The sequence below is a fragment of the Myotis nattereri genome (assembly GCF_964212035.1).
Source record: "Myotis nattereri genome assembly, chromosome: 4".
NCBI lineage: Eukaryota > Metazoa > Chordata > Mammalia > Chiroptera > Vespertilionidae > Myotis > Myotis nattereri.
In genome coordinates this window covers 103,741,267-103,755,779 of record NC_138079.1, presented here as the reverse complement: position 1 = coordinate 103,755,779, position 14,513 = coordinate 103,741,267, and the positions used below count along the sequence as shown (strand labels likewise).

Here is a 14,513-nt window from a genome sequence, read left to right as displayed (position 1 = left end):
GCTTCAGTGTTTCAGCTCAGCCAGGCAGACTCAGTCCTCAGTGGGAAGAAAAAGTGCCTTCTCAGAGCTGGAGGGTAGCTGGTTTATATGGACAGGAGTCCCTGCCCTTGATCCCTGATTGGTCTATCCACATGTAAATGAGGACTCCAAATCCTCACAATTTGATTGGTCCAAAAGGCACTGTCCTGATTGGTCAGGATAGAGCCACTCTGGTTGGTTGGAGCTGCACAGCTCCAATTGGATGGGGGAAAACCTGGTGTTTGCAATTTTCCCTTTTGTCTGTTTCATGTCTGTCTCCCCAACAGACTGTAAGATCCAGGAGGGAAGCAACCTCATCTCACTGTTTCCTCAGCACCCAGCACAGTACCTGGCATAGTAGGTGCTCAGTTAATATGGGCGGGGTGTGGGCTTTCCTGCTGCCTGCTTTCTGCTCTGCTTCCTCCGTCCCCATGTTAGGCTGGAGAAGGGGGTTGGGGGAGCAAGAACAGTGGCCTTTCTCCAGCTTCCCTGAGCCTGGGAGTGGGGTTAAATGCAGGGAAGAGACGGGAGGTGTCTCTAATTCTCCATCCCAGCCTCCCCAAGCCCACCCATTTCTGTCACATCAGCCTCAGCTGACAACGTGGGTCTCTTTCTTAAAAGATCCCGAGGAGAGAACAGTGACTCCTGCCTCCATTCTGTTGCACTTCAACCCACCTCGGTTTGCTGCTTAATTTTTAAATTGGGTTTTCTGAGACGATGTTCAGACACAGTGGATTAGAGCTGACAGTTGAATAGGTGCCATGCTGTACATGAGATGGCATCCCCTGGGGCTGGAGCTCTGCAGCCAGACCTGGCTCCAGGACTTCCTCGTTCGCTGTGTGACCCTAGGCCAAACCTCAACCTCTCTGGGCCTGCTTCCTCAACTGTAAAACTGGGGTGACTGGACCTGCCTACTAGAGCTGACACCGTGGGTATACAGCACTTGGCATGTTGCTTGGCACTAAACGGCTATTTTTTTAAATTGTTATATTTTGTTATGAAGGCTCCTGAAGGCAAAAGTCCAGAAGCCTAGTTCAGGCTCTGCCATTCACTGCTGACCTTAGCAAATCCCTTTTCCTCTCTGGAGCTAAGTTTCCCCACCTGCAAACCGTGCGTGTGTGCATGTGTGTGTGTGTGTGTGTGTTTTGACTCCAGCAGCTAAAGAGAGAGTTTTGGGCTCAGCACAAAAGAGGCACTTTAAAAAAACAAAGAACCAAGGAGACGCTTTTAACAAACATCAGGCTGCATGTAAGGTAGTGAGCTCCCCGTCACCTCTAGTGCACTGTGTAGAATGCCAGAGCGGGAAGGAACCTTAAACAGCCAAGCCTCTCATTTTGAAAAAGACACAGAATAACACAGACCTAGGAGCTTACGACCCCCTGCCTGCCCGTCTGAAGCCCTGCCCATCACACCACCTGCTGGATGTCCAGAACAATCGCCTAGAGAGCCTGGGTGAGACATGCCTGGGGTCAGCTATGGGCCTGCTGCCAACTCGCTGTGTACCTTGGCAAAGGTGCCAGCTGCTGCCAGTACCCCTGCCAGTGGCAGAGGGGAGTGGGTGGACGAACACCACAGCCCCCCACCCCCACTTTGCAGGGACCCCTCCAGGCATACACGGTGCATCGCTTCCCAAAGCTGCTGGCAGGGGCAGGCAGCAGGTGCCGGCGCCGGCGCTGTTTGAGAACACCCTCTGCTGCCTCCTGCCTCCCTGCCTCACTGCCCGCTCCCCAAGCAGGGCTTCCTGGGATCCCCTCTAAATCAACTCATTGCACCTGAGTCCCTGTGCGGAGTCAATGAGTTAATAAAGCACTCACAATGGCAGTAGGCTTGTTTCAAAAGTAAAAAAAGAGCTAAAGAACCTTTACTTATATGAAACTCCACCCCTCCTGTTCCAGCCTCCTCAGCAAATACAAATACTAGGTTTAAACAATCTTTGGGACGCACGCACACACACACATTACTCAGCGTGTGGTCCGGGCCAGCGTGCAGGCGACAGGTGCTTGGTGTCGGCGTCAGGAACGCCCAGCTCAGCCGGATCTCAGCGCGAAGCTCTCCCTCTGGTCTCTGTGGCTGCCAGCCACGGTGTCTGCGAGGCACAGACCGGCCCCAGGTAGCTGGGTGTGTTTATTCTGGGGACCCCACGCCGACCAGGGCCCCAGCAAACTGTCACTGTGTGGGAGTCACCGTTTTTCGTGTGCTGCTGGCACCCCGCTTGACTAAGCGCCCTCCACAGCGCAGATCCTGCTCCTGTCCGCCTAATGGGGCTGTTGAGTGGACGGCGCCTCTGGGCTGATGACCACGCCTCCGGGACCGGGCTTTCCCCTCCGCCCCCCAAAGCTCCCCAGGCCCCGCTGCTTCGTTAGTGTCTAGGCTCGGCGTCCAGTCCAGTGACATGGCAGCAGCTGGTCCCGGGGCCGGGCAAGATGTGGGCAACCAGGTGACCAGGTGGACAAGCAGGCCTTGGGCGGCGTGACAGGGGCAGTGCGCGGGGAAGCGTGGACCGATCAAGAGGCCAACAGCTCGCTCCCAAGCCCGGGTGCCGGAGGCCCCGCTCCCGCGCCTCCGGCCGCGGCACACACTGAGCTCCGTGAGTGTGGAGGACAGGGTCCAGCCTCTATGGCCCAGGGCCCGACAGCCTCACTTCTCATGGGCTTCTCCGAGCCTTGGCCACGCCAGCCTGGCTGCCCTCCGGGGGGCCGGGGGGTGTTTCACAGGCAGGGCCCAGGCACACACAGCAACGGGGCACACACCTAGGATGCACTCATGCCTGTGGGCCCCGTGGAGAGCATGGTCACCATCTGGGGGGCCTGGCTTGAGCTCTGAGCATGGCTGGGGCCCAGCTGGAAGAACAGGGGGGCCTTGCCCTCCTCCGAGACACCCAAGGGTGCCAGGGAGGCCGGAGGGAGGTTGGCCTCCAACAGAACCTCACCTGGCAGGGGGCGCCCCAGGGGCTCGAAGCTGCCTCCACAGCGGCAGCCACAGCAGCGGGGGGCCACGCCGTGGGCCTCGCCTTGCTCCTCCTGGCCGTGACACTGCTTCAGGTGGCCGCACAGGTGGCAGGTGAGGGCTGAATAGACGATGCCGCTGCCCAGGTCGTCCTCGAGGGGGGCCGTGGCCTGCTCCAGGGCGAGCAGGTGCTTCTGGCTGTCCTTTCCCTGTGCCACTGGCTCCAGACCCGGGCACTCCAGGGAGCCGCTGGGGAGGAGCGAGTTCTGAGGGCTGGGAGGTGGCCCCATGTCCAGCCCAAAGGTGAACAGGGGGACAGGGGCAGGCCCCCCAGGGCTGCCAGGAGTGAGGCCCTGTAAGGGCCTGTAGCCCCCCTCCCCGCTGCTGGCCTCCACCCCAGGTGGCGCTGGGCACACGGCACTGCTGGCCAGCAGGCTGGAGAGGGCCTTGTACCCGGCTTCTCCGGAAGGGCCGCCCGCCTCGCCGCCCTGGGCGCAGCCCTGCCTCACCGCCTGCGCGAACTGCCGGTAGCCCCCGGGGGCCGAGGGGGGGGCGGCCGCCCTGTGCTGGAGGACGCTCCACCGGAGGCCCTGCTCCCAGGTTTCTGGCTCAGGCTGGAGCACAGCGGGTGGCTCAGAGGCCCGGGGAGCATAGAGGACATTGAGGTCCCCATCCTCCCGGCGTTCGGCCAGCTGCGGGTCTGAGTCCAGCTCTCCAGGACCCGAGGGCGGGCGCAGCAAGCTGCTGAAGCTGCGGTAGGAGGGGCTGTCGGTGATGGTGGCTGCGGGCAGCTCTGAGACAGCCCGGCAGGCTGGGCTCTGCGTCCGAGTGGCTGGGCGCGGCTCTGGGTCAGAAGGCTGCCCCCTGCCCCAAAGTGAGGCCTCCTGAGGCGCCTCACCTGGTAACTCAGCCCAAGGCACCTGAGCACCCACACCTGCTGAAGGAGGAAGAAGGCAGGGCTCCCCCGAGCCTGCCGGGCAAAAGCCCCCCTCCGAGCCCCCGAGCAGGTCCAAGAGCAGGCTCTCGGTCAGCCGGGCCGCGATGCCCGCCCTGCCCTCCTGGAAGCTGTCGCCGCTGCTCTCAGGCGAGGGGCAGAAGCTCCCTCCATCTTCCTCCACCGGCTCCTCCTCCTCACTCTGCACCGGGGCCTCGAGCAGCTCCACGCACTTCACCACGCTGATGCTCTCCGGCCAGAGGACTGTGCTGCTGACCTCCACGGGGCGCCAGGCTGGTTTCCCACGGCCCTGGACAGGCCCGCTCCTGGCAGCCTGGGAGGAACCGTCACCCCTTTCCACGCCAGGCTCCAGTAAGCAGGGCAGGAGCTTCGTCAGACACGTCTTCCAGTATCTGCAAGAGCAAAGTGTGGTCAGGGCTCTGTGTCTCCACTTAAAAACTCCTATTCATCCCTCAAAACCCAGCTGGAAGCCACCCTGGACTGATGCCTACCTATTGCAGACGTGCCTCCTGTCTTTACAATCACTGCCTCTCCGTCTTCCCCATGCCCGCCCTGGGATCTCCTGGAAGGCAGGGGCCCTGCCTGCCTTCGGGATGTCTGGAGCTCAGCACATAACCTGGGACCCACTACAAGCTCAGACTATTGAATAAACTAAAGTCTTTGTCAGATGATAGGATTTAAAACACATATCAACACACAGCATAAGGAATGCCCACTCAGGATGGCTGCAGGTCCAGGGCTCCCAGCTGTGCCAGGTCTAAACTTTAGCCACTGCCCTGTGGGAGGCCCAGAGGCTCTGAGGGGGCGCTAGGAAGCTAATGTGATGGTCGCATCCTCAGGGTTTGGGATAGTGGTGCTTGCCAACCAGTACGCAATTACGTCAGAACTTTAACAACGGACACAGCTGCCCGGGTACTTGGCTCTACAGCCTCGCTCAGGCCAGAGTGCACCCCACGGGGCTCAGCATCTGCCTGACCCACCAGGGAAATTCAGGGGCCCAGCCAGCAGCCACCTTCCCAGACCGCTCCTCCTCCTGCTACGCCTCGAAGGAACAGGGCTGAATGCCAAGGAAGGGAAGGCAGACATGGAGGGGCGAGAGACCCCACTCTCAAGATGGGGCCCACCACGCCAATCCCCCCCCTTCCAAATCCACACAGGCCATGACCGAAGTTCATATACATACGGGCACTTGGCTGGTTCCTGGCCCCCGGACCTCTTCCCCTGCGGTGGCACCTGAAACAGAGAGACAGCCAATGAACAGGGCGGAGAGGCCTCCCGCCAGCCTGGCCACAGCGAGCCGTGTTCGCCGTGGGAGGACTGTAGGCCCTGACGTCACCCGGGTCGGAGGTCAGACCAGGCCACTGCCGCTCCCGGAGCCTCAGCCCCTGGGAATGAGTGAGGCCGCCCTAATATTAAGTTGCTGTGGCTGAAGGCAAAAATGGCCACTGTCACCTGCAGCTCCTCCATCCCTTGGACCTGGCCTGGCCCTGGGACTTGCTCTGGGCAACAGAAGGTGGTGTAAGTGACACCGCGCCAACGGCCCAGCCGCGGGAGGATGGGACGCACGGCTGAGTCGCTCCGCACCTGTGCGTGAAGCCGCTGGGGGCGAGCCAGCCCGGAGAGCTGCCCTGCCCTGCCCAGCCCAGACCCCCCACCCGACGCCCCTGCTGAGCGCCCTGCAGAAGCAAGAGCTACAGATATGGCTTGTTTCAACCAAGTTCCGGGATAATTCGCTACACAGCAAAAGCTGACTGATACAGGGACGACGCTGACTCTGTGCAGGGCCCTGTGACACACACCTTACATGTGCTGTCCCGGTGAATTCCAAAGGCGGCCTGTTATATAAACACTACGACAACCCACACGAGGAAACCGAGGCTCGGAGAAGCTAAGCCACTCGCTCACACCCAGTCCACTCTGCAGGCGAGTGGCAGAGCCGGGGTTCAAAGTCAGCACCACCGACTCCAGAGCCTGCCTGAGGGTCGCTGGAGACCTGAAGGCCCTGCACCCCCTGCCTCCTTCCTGGAGAACCCCGATGAGCTCAGGCAACCCACACGTGGCCATCGCTCAGGGCTGGCCACCCGGCCGGCCCACGGTATCCCCACTCCTTGCAGGTGAAGGTTCAGGAAAGAGCACATGATGCCACTCAGGCCAATGAGAAAGGAGGAGATTTGCTGGCGCTTTGGCGCAGTTTCCTGCTCGTAAGAGGAACACACAGGAGCCGTGTCCCCCTCTCCCTGGCCTCTTGGCCTCCTGCCCTGGTACAGGTACCTCCCCAGGAGGTGACATGCAGATGACCTCAGGGGCCATCTCCTCCCAAGGGAGGGAACCCACCCAAGGCTGAAAAGGTGGCTCTGAAAGCCGAGGGGAGGGGGCAGCCTCTGGGCCCCCGATGACCACACTGGGCTGCAGAACCGACCAGCGCTGAGACCTTCCTGACGGCTCAGGTGCCAATCCAAAAGCCAGTGCGTATCTTTAACATCCCAGACGCCTGAATCCTAGTTCCCGATAGGAGCATCCACAGCATCCGGACCAGCCCTCTCCTACCTGAGGCTCCTGGATGACGACAGCCACGAGAGAGCTGTGGGCCGGGCTGGGGATGTGGTCCCACCATTCCTTCTTAATCCTGAAAAAGGAAAGGAAAACGCCTTGGTCTCTCTGCCCATAAAAATGATCATATGGCCAGTACTTCCTAGGGCTCAGGACCAGGTTGATTGGTTTTGGATGTCTCACCCGAAGCCCATGGAACAGGTCCTACTGCCAACCCCACTCACAGATGAGCACACTGAGGCTCACAGGGCTGAAGGGACAGCTGGCAGCGGAAGAGCCGGTTCCCGCCCCAGCGTTCTGCTCCCCAGAACGGAGCTCCCGACTCGCCGCCTCTGTCCTCAGTGGAACAAGCCCAGGGAAGTAGGAGGGACTCAAGCTGCAGAGAATCCGGGGTGTGCCCATCAGCAGTCCCCCACCGAGCAGCTCAGAGTCCGGCCAGGGGAGGCCTGGGAGGCCTGAGAAGCCGAGGAGACCCTGGGGGAAACAGGCTCCTTCCCTCCCCTGGTCGGCCTGGAGCCATGGAGTGTCAGCTCTGAGGGAAGGCCCTCAGATTGCCCCTGGATCGGCCTCCACTGACTCCACTCAGCCAGTCAGCATGTCCGCACTGAGCACCTACTATGCACCACTCACTGTGCCAGGCCTCGGGGACACAACAGTGAGCAAGACAGACAAAAGCCCAGCCCTCACGTAGCTGACCTTCTAGAAGAGGAGACAGACAGAAATAACTATAGGACATTAATTATGGCATCAAGTGCCATGAGAGAAAATAAAGAAGATACAGGAATAGAGAGGAATGGAGGGAGTGATCCAGGAAGGCCTCCCTGAGGAGGTGGCCTCTGAGTGGCGACTGAAGGTGGAAGAGGAGCGAGTCATGGCGATGCCAGGGGAAAGGGCTCTCCAGGTAGGGGCACAGCGAGTGCAAAGGCTCGGAAGGAACTTGCTTGGTGCGTTCAAAGAACAGCAAGAAGGCTGGAGTGCTGGACACAGTGAGTGGGGCTGGGAGGACAGGCGATGGGGAAACTGAGGCGCAGAGAGGGGAAAGACCAGCCCACAGTGACTAGGTGGTGTCGGTGACAAGACACGGAGAGGAGAGCTTGCAATCCCTCCACACTTGCTGTGTGCCCAGCAGAGTGCGGGACACTCGCTCAGTCAATCCTCGGCCATCACTAATCCTCCCATAGTGAGGTAAGACTCATTAGTCCCATTTCAGAGATGGGAGGACTGAGGCTCTGAGACACCCTGTTTCTTAGGGCTCACACTCACTGGAAACTAAGCTCCTTCTACCTAACAGCGCACTGTGATCCAAGACTCTCTTAGACTCTTAGGACTGACAAAATACATTCTCGCTATCTCTCAGCCTGTAAAGGAGGAGCCAGCCACACAGCTACCAGCGCCAGGGCCAGAACCCGAGCCCTGGTCTCCTGACTCTGTCAGGGGAATCGGCTAGAATTCCACGGTCTATTGTCACCTGCCCCCAGCTGTCTGGACCATACCCCGGGCAGGATCCGCCTCCCTTTCCCAAGGGAAGGCCCTTCCCAGCCCCACGCTGGCCAGCTCCCTCCCCCAGGCAGGCCTCAGCTCAAATATCCCCTCCTCCCACTGGACACAGCGCCCGGGACACCTGTGCCCTGCGCCCGTTGTTCCCCTCAGCGCTTGGGCTGCTGTGGAAAGCGTCGTGGCTGTTGCAGACCTGACAGCTGTCTCCCACAAGGAGCACAGAGTCCTGCGGGTTTTGTTTCAGCTGTTGCCTCAGTGCCTCGCACGCAGTAGCTGCTCAATAAACATTAATGGTTAAAGGAGGACTGCAAGCTGACAGATGAGCGGAGGGACTCCTGCCCACTCCCACCCAGGGGGCCGGCCCAGGACTCACTTGAGGATGCTGAAGTAGCAGGACAGGCAGACGACCATGATGACGATGCAGGAGATGCCGACGGCAAGTGGGAGGTGCTGCTCCCAGGGCAACTCGTAGTCTGGAGGTGGGAGGGACGCCGTGAGCCCGCATTGCGCTAAGTACAGCCTGGTCCCCATTTCCCAGGGCTGGAGACCGGAGCCGCAGGACAGTGTGTCCCAGACCCCGCATGATCGGGCCACCCCCAAGCCCTCCCGCCTCAGTCCCTACTGCCCTCCCCTTGCACCCTGAGCCCTCGCCACACGGGCCCCCTGGCTGCCCCCTGCTCCTCCACGCTCAGTGCCAGCTCAGGATCTTGCACTTGCTGCTCTTCCTGAAGCACAGAGGTCAAGGGCAGTGACTCTGGCCCTGGACGACCTGAGTTCAAAACCTGGCTCTGTCGTATCCTCACTGGTGGCCCGGGACACGTCCCTCACACTCTCAGTGCCTCGGTTTCCTCACCGGTACAATGGGGTTAACAACAGTACTCATCTCACGGGGAGATGTGAGGGTCACGTGACTCACTACCCACCGCACTCAGAGCAGTGCCTGCAGGCCCACAGCTGTTATCACCTTCACACAGCAGGCTCATTCTCCTCGTCCCCTTCACCCTCCCCAGCTCCAACCCCCCCCCCCCCCACGCCCTCTCTACCGTTGCTCCTCTCATCACTCCGTCCCCTTTCCCAGAGACCGACTGCCCTCTGGGTCTAGATCGATCTGATTTCCTCTTTTCTGTATGTTTATTTTCTGTCCCCCCGCCCCCGAGTGCCAGTTCTAGAAGGACAGGATTTCTGTCTGTTCTGTTCCCTGAGCTGCTGTATGAACCTGGGAAGGTCCACATGTATGAAAATCCATTTTATATGAGAAAATTCAACATTTCTACTGCAAAAGCCACGTGATAAAGTTGCAAAGAGTTGTTTTGGGGATGCAGCTACAAGTGAGGGCTACATTTCCCAGAATCCCTTGCAGCTATGTGTGGCCATGTGGCCAGTTTCACCAATAAAACATGAAAAGGAGTGATGTGTCACTTCAGGCTAAGGTTTTTTTAAAATATATATATTTTTTTTTACATTGATTTTAGAAGGAGAGGAAGGGAGAGAAAAAGAGAGACAGAAACATTGATGAGAGAGAAACATTGATCAATTGGCCACCTCCTGCATGCCCCCCACTGGGGATTGAGCCCGCAACCCGAGCTCGTGCTCAGGCCAGGAACTGAGCCAGTGACCTCCCGATGCACGGTACAATGTTCAACCAGCCAGACCAGGCTAAGGCTTTTAAGAAGCAGGTGTGGTCTCCCTGCTCTCCTTCCCCTTTGGTTGGATGCAGACAATGGCAGGGCCCTCAGAGATCCCTAACTTGGGGTCCACAGACCTCCATCAAGGTTGCAGACAGAATTCAGAGCTCTGGGACTTGGAGGGGAAGGAAACGCCATTTTATTTTCACTCACTTCTGACACCTCGCATTTCCTCCCATTAGGAACGGAGGGAGCAAACCACGGTGAGAGCATCACCAGTCACTCAGCTGCCGACAGAAACCACAGCTGTTCTCCTACACATTGCGGCTGCCAGATCACAAAATGTCACCTATCTCATCCGCTTTCCAATGACAGCGTTTATAGAACTGCCCTCGCTCCTGGTTCTAATGTGTTAACAGAGGAGCATATATTCCCAGATCACAAGTATATTTAAAACATTTTTATAATTGCATTTCAATAAAACCAGTTTCCCCTGTAACCCTCTGTGTGCTTTATTTTATAACTTTAAAAACATTATTCTGAATGGGTCCTCAGGCCTCCCTGACCGCCAAAGGGTCCATGACACAAAAGGTCAATCATCTCTGTCCTGAGAGATGGAGCCGCGGGAGGAAGACCGCCCACAGACCGGCACACTCACGTTGGACTGTTACTCAGCAAGAAGCACGTTTCCACGTGTGAAAGCTCGGACCGCACGGGCACCTGCTACTGCAGCCCCGCCCGCCCGCTGGGCCAGGGCGCCATGCCCGTCCTTCCTCTGTTACCTGCCGTGGCGGCGTCCTCGGACGGAGACCCAGATGCTCGGCCAGGGCCAGTGTCTGGGCACAGCGTGAGGTGGGGGGGATTCTAACTGCTCAGCACTCACCACGGGTACTCACCGTGAAGCCACTGGACGCGGGGGCTCCACTCGCTCCACAGGCTGTTGTAGTCCGGGGCCCAGGCCCGCACCCGCGCGCTGTAGAGGGCCCCGGGCCTCAGGGTGATGGCTGGGACGCGGAGGGTGTGCTCCATGTAGGTCACATTGCTGACGAGGAACTGGGGGGGAAGGAAGACATCACTGCACAGCTGGGGGCGGCGGGACCACTCGCACTCAGGCTGCTGTCCGTGGCTGACCCCACCGTGAGTAAGAGCCAGCAGCCTGGTGTTCGGTCATTCCTCCAGCTCAGGCATTGTTTGGCACCTCCATAGCTGTGACCGGACTCGAGGGAGAGGGGTCAGGAAACCGGCCCCCAATACCTCCACTGACCAGCCCTCTGACATGACTGGGGCGAGTCGATGAACCTTTCTGAGTGCTAGTTTCCTCATCTGTAAGTTGAGGGCAAGGGTCCCTACTGTCACTTTCGGGCTGTGTGACCTTAGGTTAGTGACAGAACCTCTCTGGTCCTCGATGTCCTCTTCTGCAATGAGGATAATAAACGTGCCTGCCTCCCAGGGTGGCTGTGAGGAGTAAATGGGTTAAGCAGGGACGCGCTGAGGACAGGGCCTGGCACGCAGGGAGCAGGATGATCTTTCCTAAGCAGAGTCACCGGCCCCTCGCTCCCTCATGGGCTCTCTAGGGCAGGGGTCCTCAAACTATGGCCCGCGGGCCACATGCAAATACAAATATTATATTTGTTCCCATTTTGGTTTTTTACTTCAAAATAAGGTATTTGCAGTGTGCATAGGAATTTGTTCATAGTTTTTTTTTAAACTATAGTCCGGCCCTCCAACGGTCTGAGGGACAGTGAACTGGCCCCCTGTTTAAAAAGTTTGAGGACCCCTGCTCTAGAGCCTCACATCCAGCCCAGTCACATGGCCCCAAACCTCAGCCCCGCCCACCAGCCCAGTCACATGGCCCCAAACCTCAGCCCCACCCACCAGCCCAGTCACATGGCCCCAAACCTCAACCCTGCCCACCAGCCCAGTCACATGGCCCCAAACCTCAGCCCTGCCCACCAGCCCAGTCACATGGCCCCAAACCTCAGCCCCGCCCACCAGCCCAGTCACATGGCCCCAAACCTCAGCCCCGCCCCCCAGCCCAGTCACATGGCCCCAAACCTCAGCCCTGCCCCCCAGCCCAGTCACATGGCCCCAAACCTCAGCTCCGCCCACCAGCCCAGTCACATGGCCCCAAACCTCAGCCCCGCCCACCCAGCCCTCACTGAGAAGTCTTTCAGGATCTGTAGCTAAGTGGACAAGGTAAGATGAGGAATAGAATGTGTTGTCTGCTGCCTGTTGTGCTAAAAAAATGGTGTCAGACGGACTCTGAGGGCCTCAGGATCCCCCCTTGTATCTTGCCCTTGTGGGGTCCCTCCTCTTGAGTGTGGGCAGGACTGTGACTTGTTTCTCACCGACAGAACATGCAAAGGTGATGGGTGTGTGGGACCGCACGCCGTGATTACATCATTCCGACTCCCAGGACGCCCTCCCTTCCCCTGGCTGGCTGGGAGAAGGCCACGAGAGGGAAGAAGGGAGGGTGGCCTCCTGCCAAGGGCACACGGATGCTGCCAACATCACAGGAGCCTGGGAGCCATCCCTCCCTGTGAGCCTCAGGCGAGACCGCAGCCCTGCCCACGCGTGGCTGCTGCCAGGGACCCAGCGAGGCCGTGCCCAGACTCCTGACCCCCAGAAACGATGGGGCAGCAGATGTGTGCTGTTTAAAGCGTGGTGACATTATGTGCAGCATGGAAGGCTGACGTGGAGTAAAGTGAACATCACGCCTGCACAGATGTAAACTCTGCAAGGACACACCTCAGGCCTCTGCCGGCTCCAGCGGCCCCCCGCCCCTCCCCGCCCGAGGCAGAGCCGGGGCCAACCTCTGGGAAGAGGAACTGGAGGCTGAGGCTGGAAGAGAAACACATTCCATGCTAAGTCCTTTTCTACCATTTGCATTTTTTACTTCATGTAAATAGTACTTTTTCAAAAAACTTTAAAAAATAAGATGAAATGAAATCTGCGTTCAAGATAAATTCTGCCGGCGAGTGGGTGGCCTGAACCCTATTCCTGGGGTCCTCTCCCTGCCGGTCCCTCTCTTCGCGGCTCTCCCTCCTCCTCTGGCCGCTGCAGCCCCTTCCCGGCCGGCCGCTGGCAGCTCGGCTTGGAGGCGGGAGTGAGTTGGGGGAAATGTCTTGTGTGAAGCGAGCTGAGGGAGGCTGCACATTGAGGAGGCACAACCTCAGCAGGTTCTGGAGAAACTGGGGGGAAGCGGAGCTTTCCTGGGGAGCAAGGGGGGCAATGTCCTCCTTTGGGACCTATGCCTGGAGCTGCTCCTGGGCACGTCAGCCACATGAGGGAAGAGCCTGCCTGAAAAGGGAGCCAACGGGGAAGAAAGCAGGGCCGAGCGACGGAGAGATTCCTGGGGCCTGGGTCCAGCCGTGATAAGCAAATAGGTAAATGTCTTTGGACCCTTATCTCCCCGCCCCAGACTATACCCTGAACAGGCACAGCACCCGGGAGGACTGATGGACAAAGCCGGACCGCCTCTCCCTACCTGCTCCGAGCCTTGCAGTGCGTGCGCCCCATTCCTGCTCCTACCCCACATCCTGCCCCACGGCCAAGAAGGAACCACGCCTGAGAGATGGAAATCGGCATCACAGCTCCCGCGTGCCAGGAAGAGGAGCAGCAGCAGCAGCAGCAGCCGACGTGGAGCTTCATACGTCTGGGCCTGCACCTGGCCGCCGCGGGAGGCCGGCCTGGGCCCAGGACACGGGGCATGGCTCAGCGCGGGCCTCGACACGCTGGCGGAGGGGTTACAGGCCGGGCATGGGGTGGGGGGGGGGGGGGGGAGGGGAACGACAGGGCTTCCAAGGCCGTGGCCGTCGGGAGAAAAGGAGGAGGATGTTTATAACATCCTTTGTGCTGGGCATGGGAGCTTAGCTGTGTCACCCACCCCATGCTCTCAATAGCCCTATGGGTGGTCCTCTTACCCCATGTTACAGATGAGGAGACGAGGCACAGGAGGGTAAGTGCAAACTCGAGATCATGCAGCGGCAAGCGGCAGGGCAGGTACTGGAACCCAGTTCTGGGGGACGCCGGGCCCAGGGTGACCCCCACCCCCACTTGCAACTAAAAGAGCGGCCCCCCGCCGTCCTTGTGTCCGTGCGTCCGGCCGCTAATATCTACTTGATAGACCCGCACTGCCTGTGCAAGCGCCCATGGCTCATCTAGAAAGGAACCGGGCCTGCTGGGCCCGGAAGGCAAGTATCAGACGCCAGGAGTGTCACATGAACGTCACTGCAGTGAGACCCAGCGACAGCCCGAAATTATGGCTGGACTGTGTCCTGGGGGAGGCTCTGTGTCCGGGCCCCGCCTCCTCCTGTGGTGGGAGGGTTACTGAGCCGGTCAGCTCCGCTGAGACGCCTGCCTTGACCAGTCAGGGTCGGGAGAGAGACGATGCTGAGTGAGGGTCTTGCGGTGGGACTCGGTCATCTGAGTGTCCCTCCCGGCCCCTGGGACAGCCAGCTGTGCCCAGAGCCTCCTTTACCGGGAGGAGCAGGGCCCACAAATCACGTCCCCTCTCTGCGCGCTGGACACCAGGAAGGGGTGGAGGGACAGAAGCCGGGACTCTAGGTTCCGGGGCTGCTGCCAGCCAGGCTCCTCTCTGTCCCCCACCCTGGGGCGGGGTCTCCGCTCCCCGAGTCCCAGGAGCTGGTGCAGAACCCCCACAGTGCCCACTCACCTCCGTGGGGTCGTCTTCATTTGAAATGTTGACCAGGTAGGAGAGCTTGGCGTGCAGACTACCATTGGGAGGGTACGGGTCGCTCCAGGTCAGCTGCCACGTGTGGGAGTCGGTGGCGATAACCGTGAGGTTTCCGGGGGCCCTGGGTTTCACTGGGGAGAAGCGGGGCCTAGTGAGGGCTTGTGGGGCCTCCGAACGGGCCATTGAGGTTCTCAGTCAACACCACCTCCGCACACATTTGTAAGGC

At 59.6% G+C, this 14,513-nt stretch overlaps 1 protein-coding gene across 2 annotated transcripts in view; it reads right to left on the bottom strand.

Annotated features, from left to right (window-relative positions):
• Nucleotides 1–1,849: 1,849 nt before the first annotated feature.
• Nucleotides 1,850–14,513, bottom strand: part of LOC308517975 (interleukin-4 receptor subunit alpha-like) — a 42,538-nt gene continuing 29,874 nt past the window's right edge. For both annotated transcript variants that reach the window (XM_081089545.1, XM_081089544.1), the window contains 6 exons: nucleotides 14,267–14,418; nucleotides 10,488–10,644; nucleotides 8,340–8,439; nucleotides 6,467–6,545; nucleotides 5,103–5,152; nucleotides 1,850–4,311 (listed from right to left, as the gene is read on the bottom strand). In XM_081089545.1, the coding sequence (XP_080945671.1) occupies nucleotides 2,769–4,311; nucleotides 5,103–5,152; nucleotides 6,467–6,545; nucleotides 8,340–8,439; nucleotides 10,488–10,644; nucleotides 14,267–14,418 (2,081 nt within the window). In that variant the 3' untranslated portion in view covers nucleotides 1,850–2,768. The remainder of the gene's footprint in view (nucleotides 4,312–5,102; nucleotides 5,153–6,466; nucleotides 6,546–8,339; nucleotides 8,440–10,487; nucleotides 10,645–14,266; nucleotides 14,419–14,513) is intronic.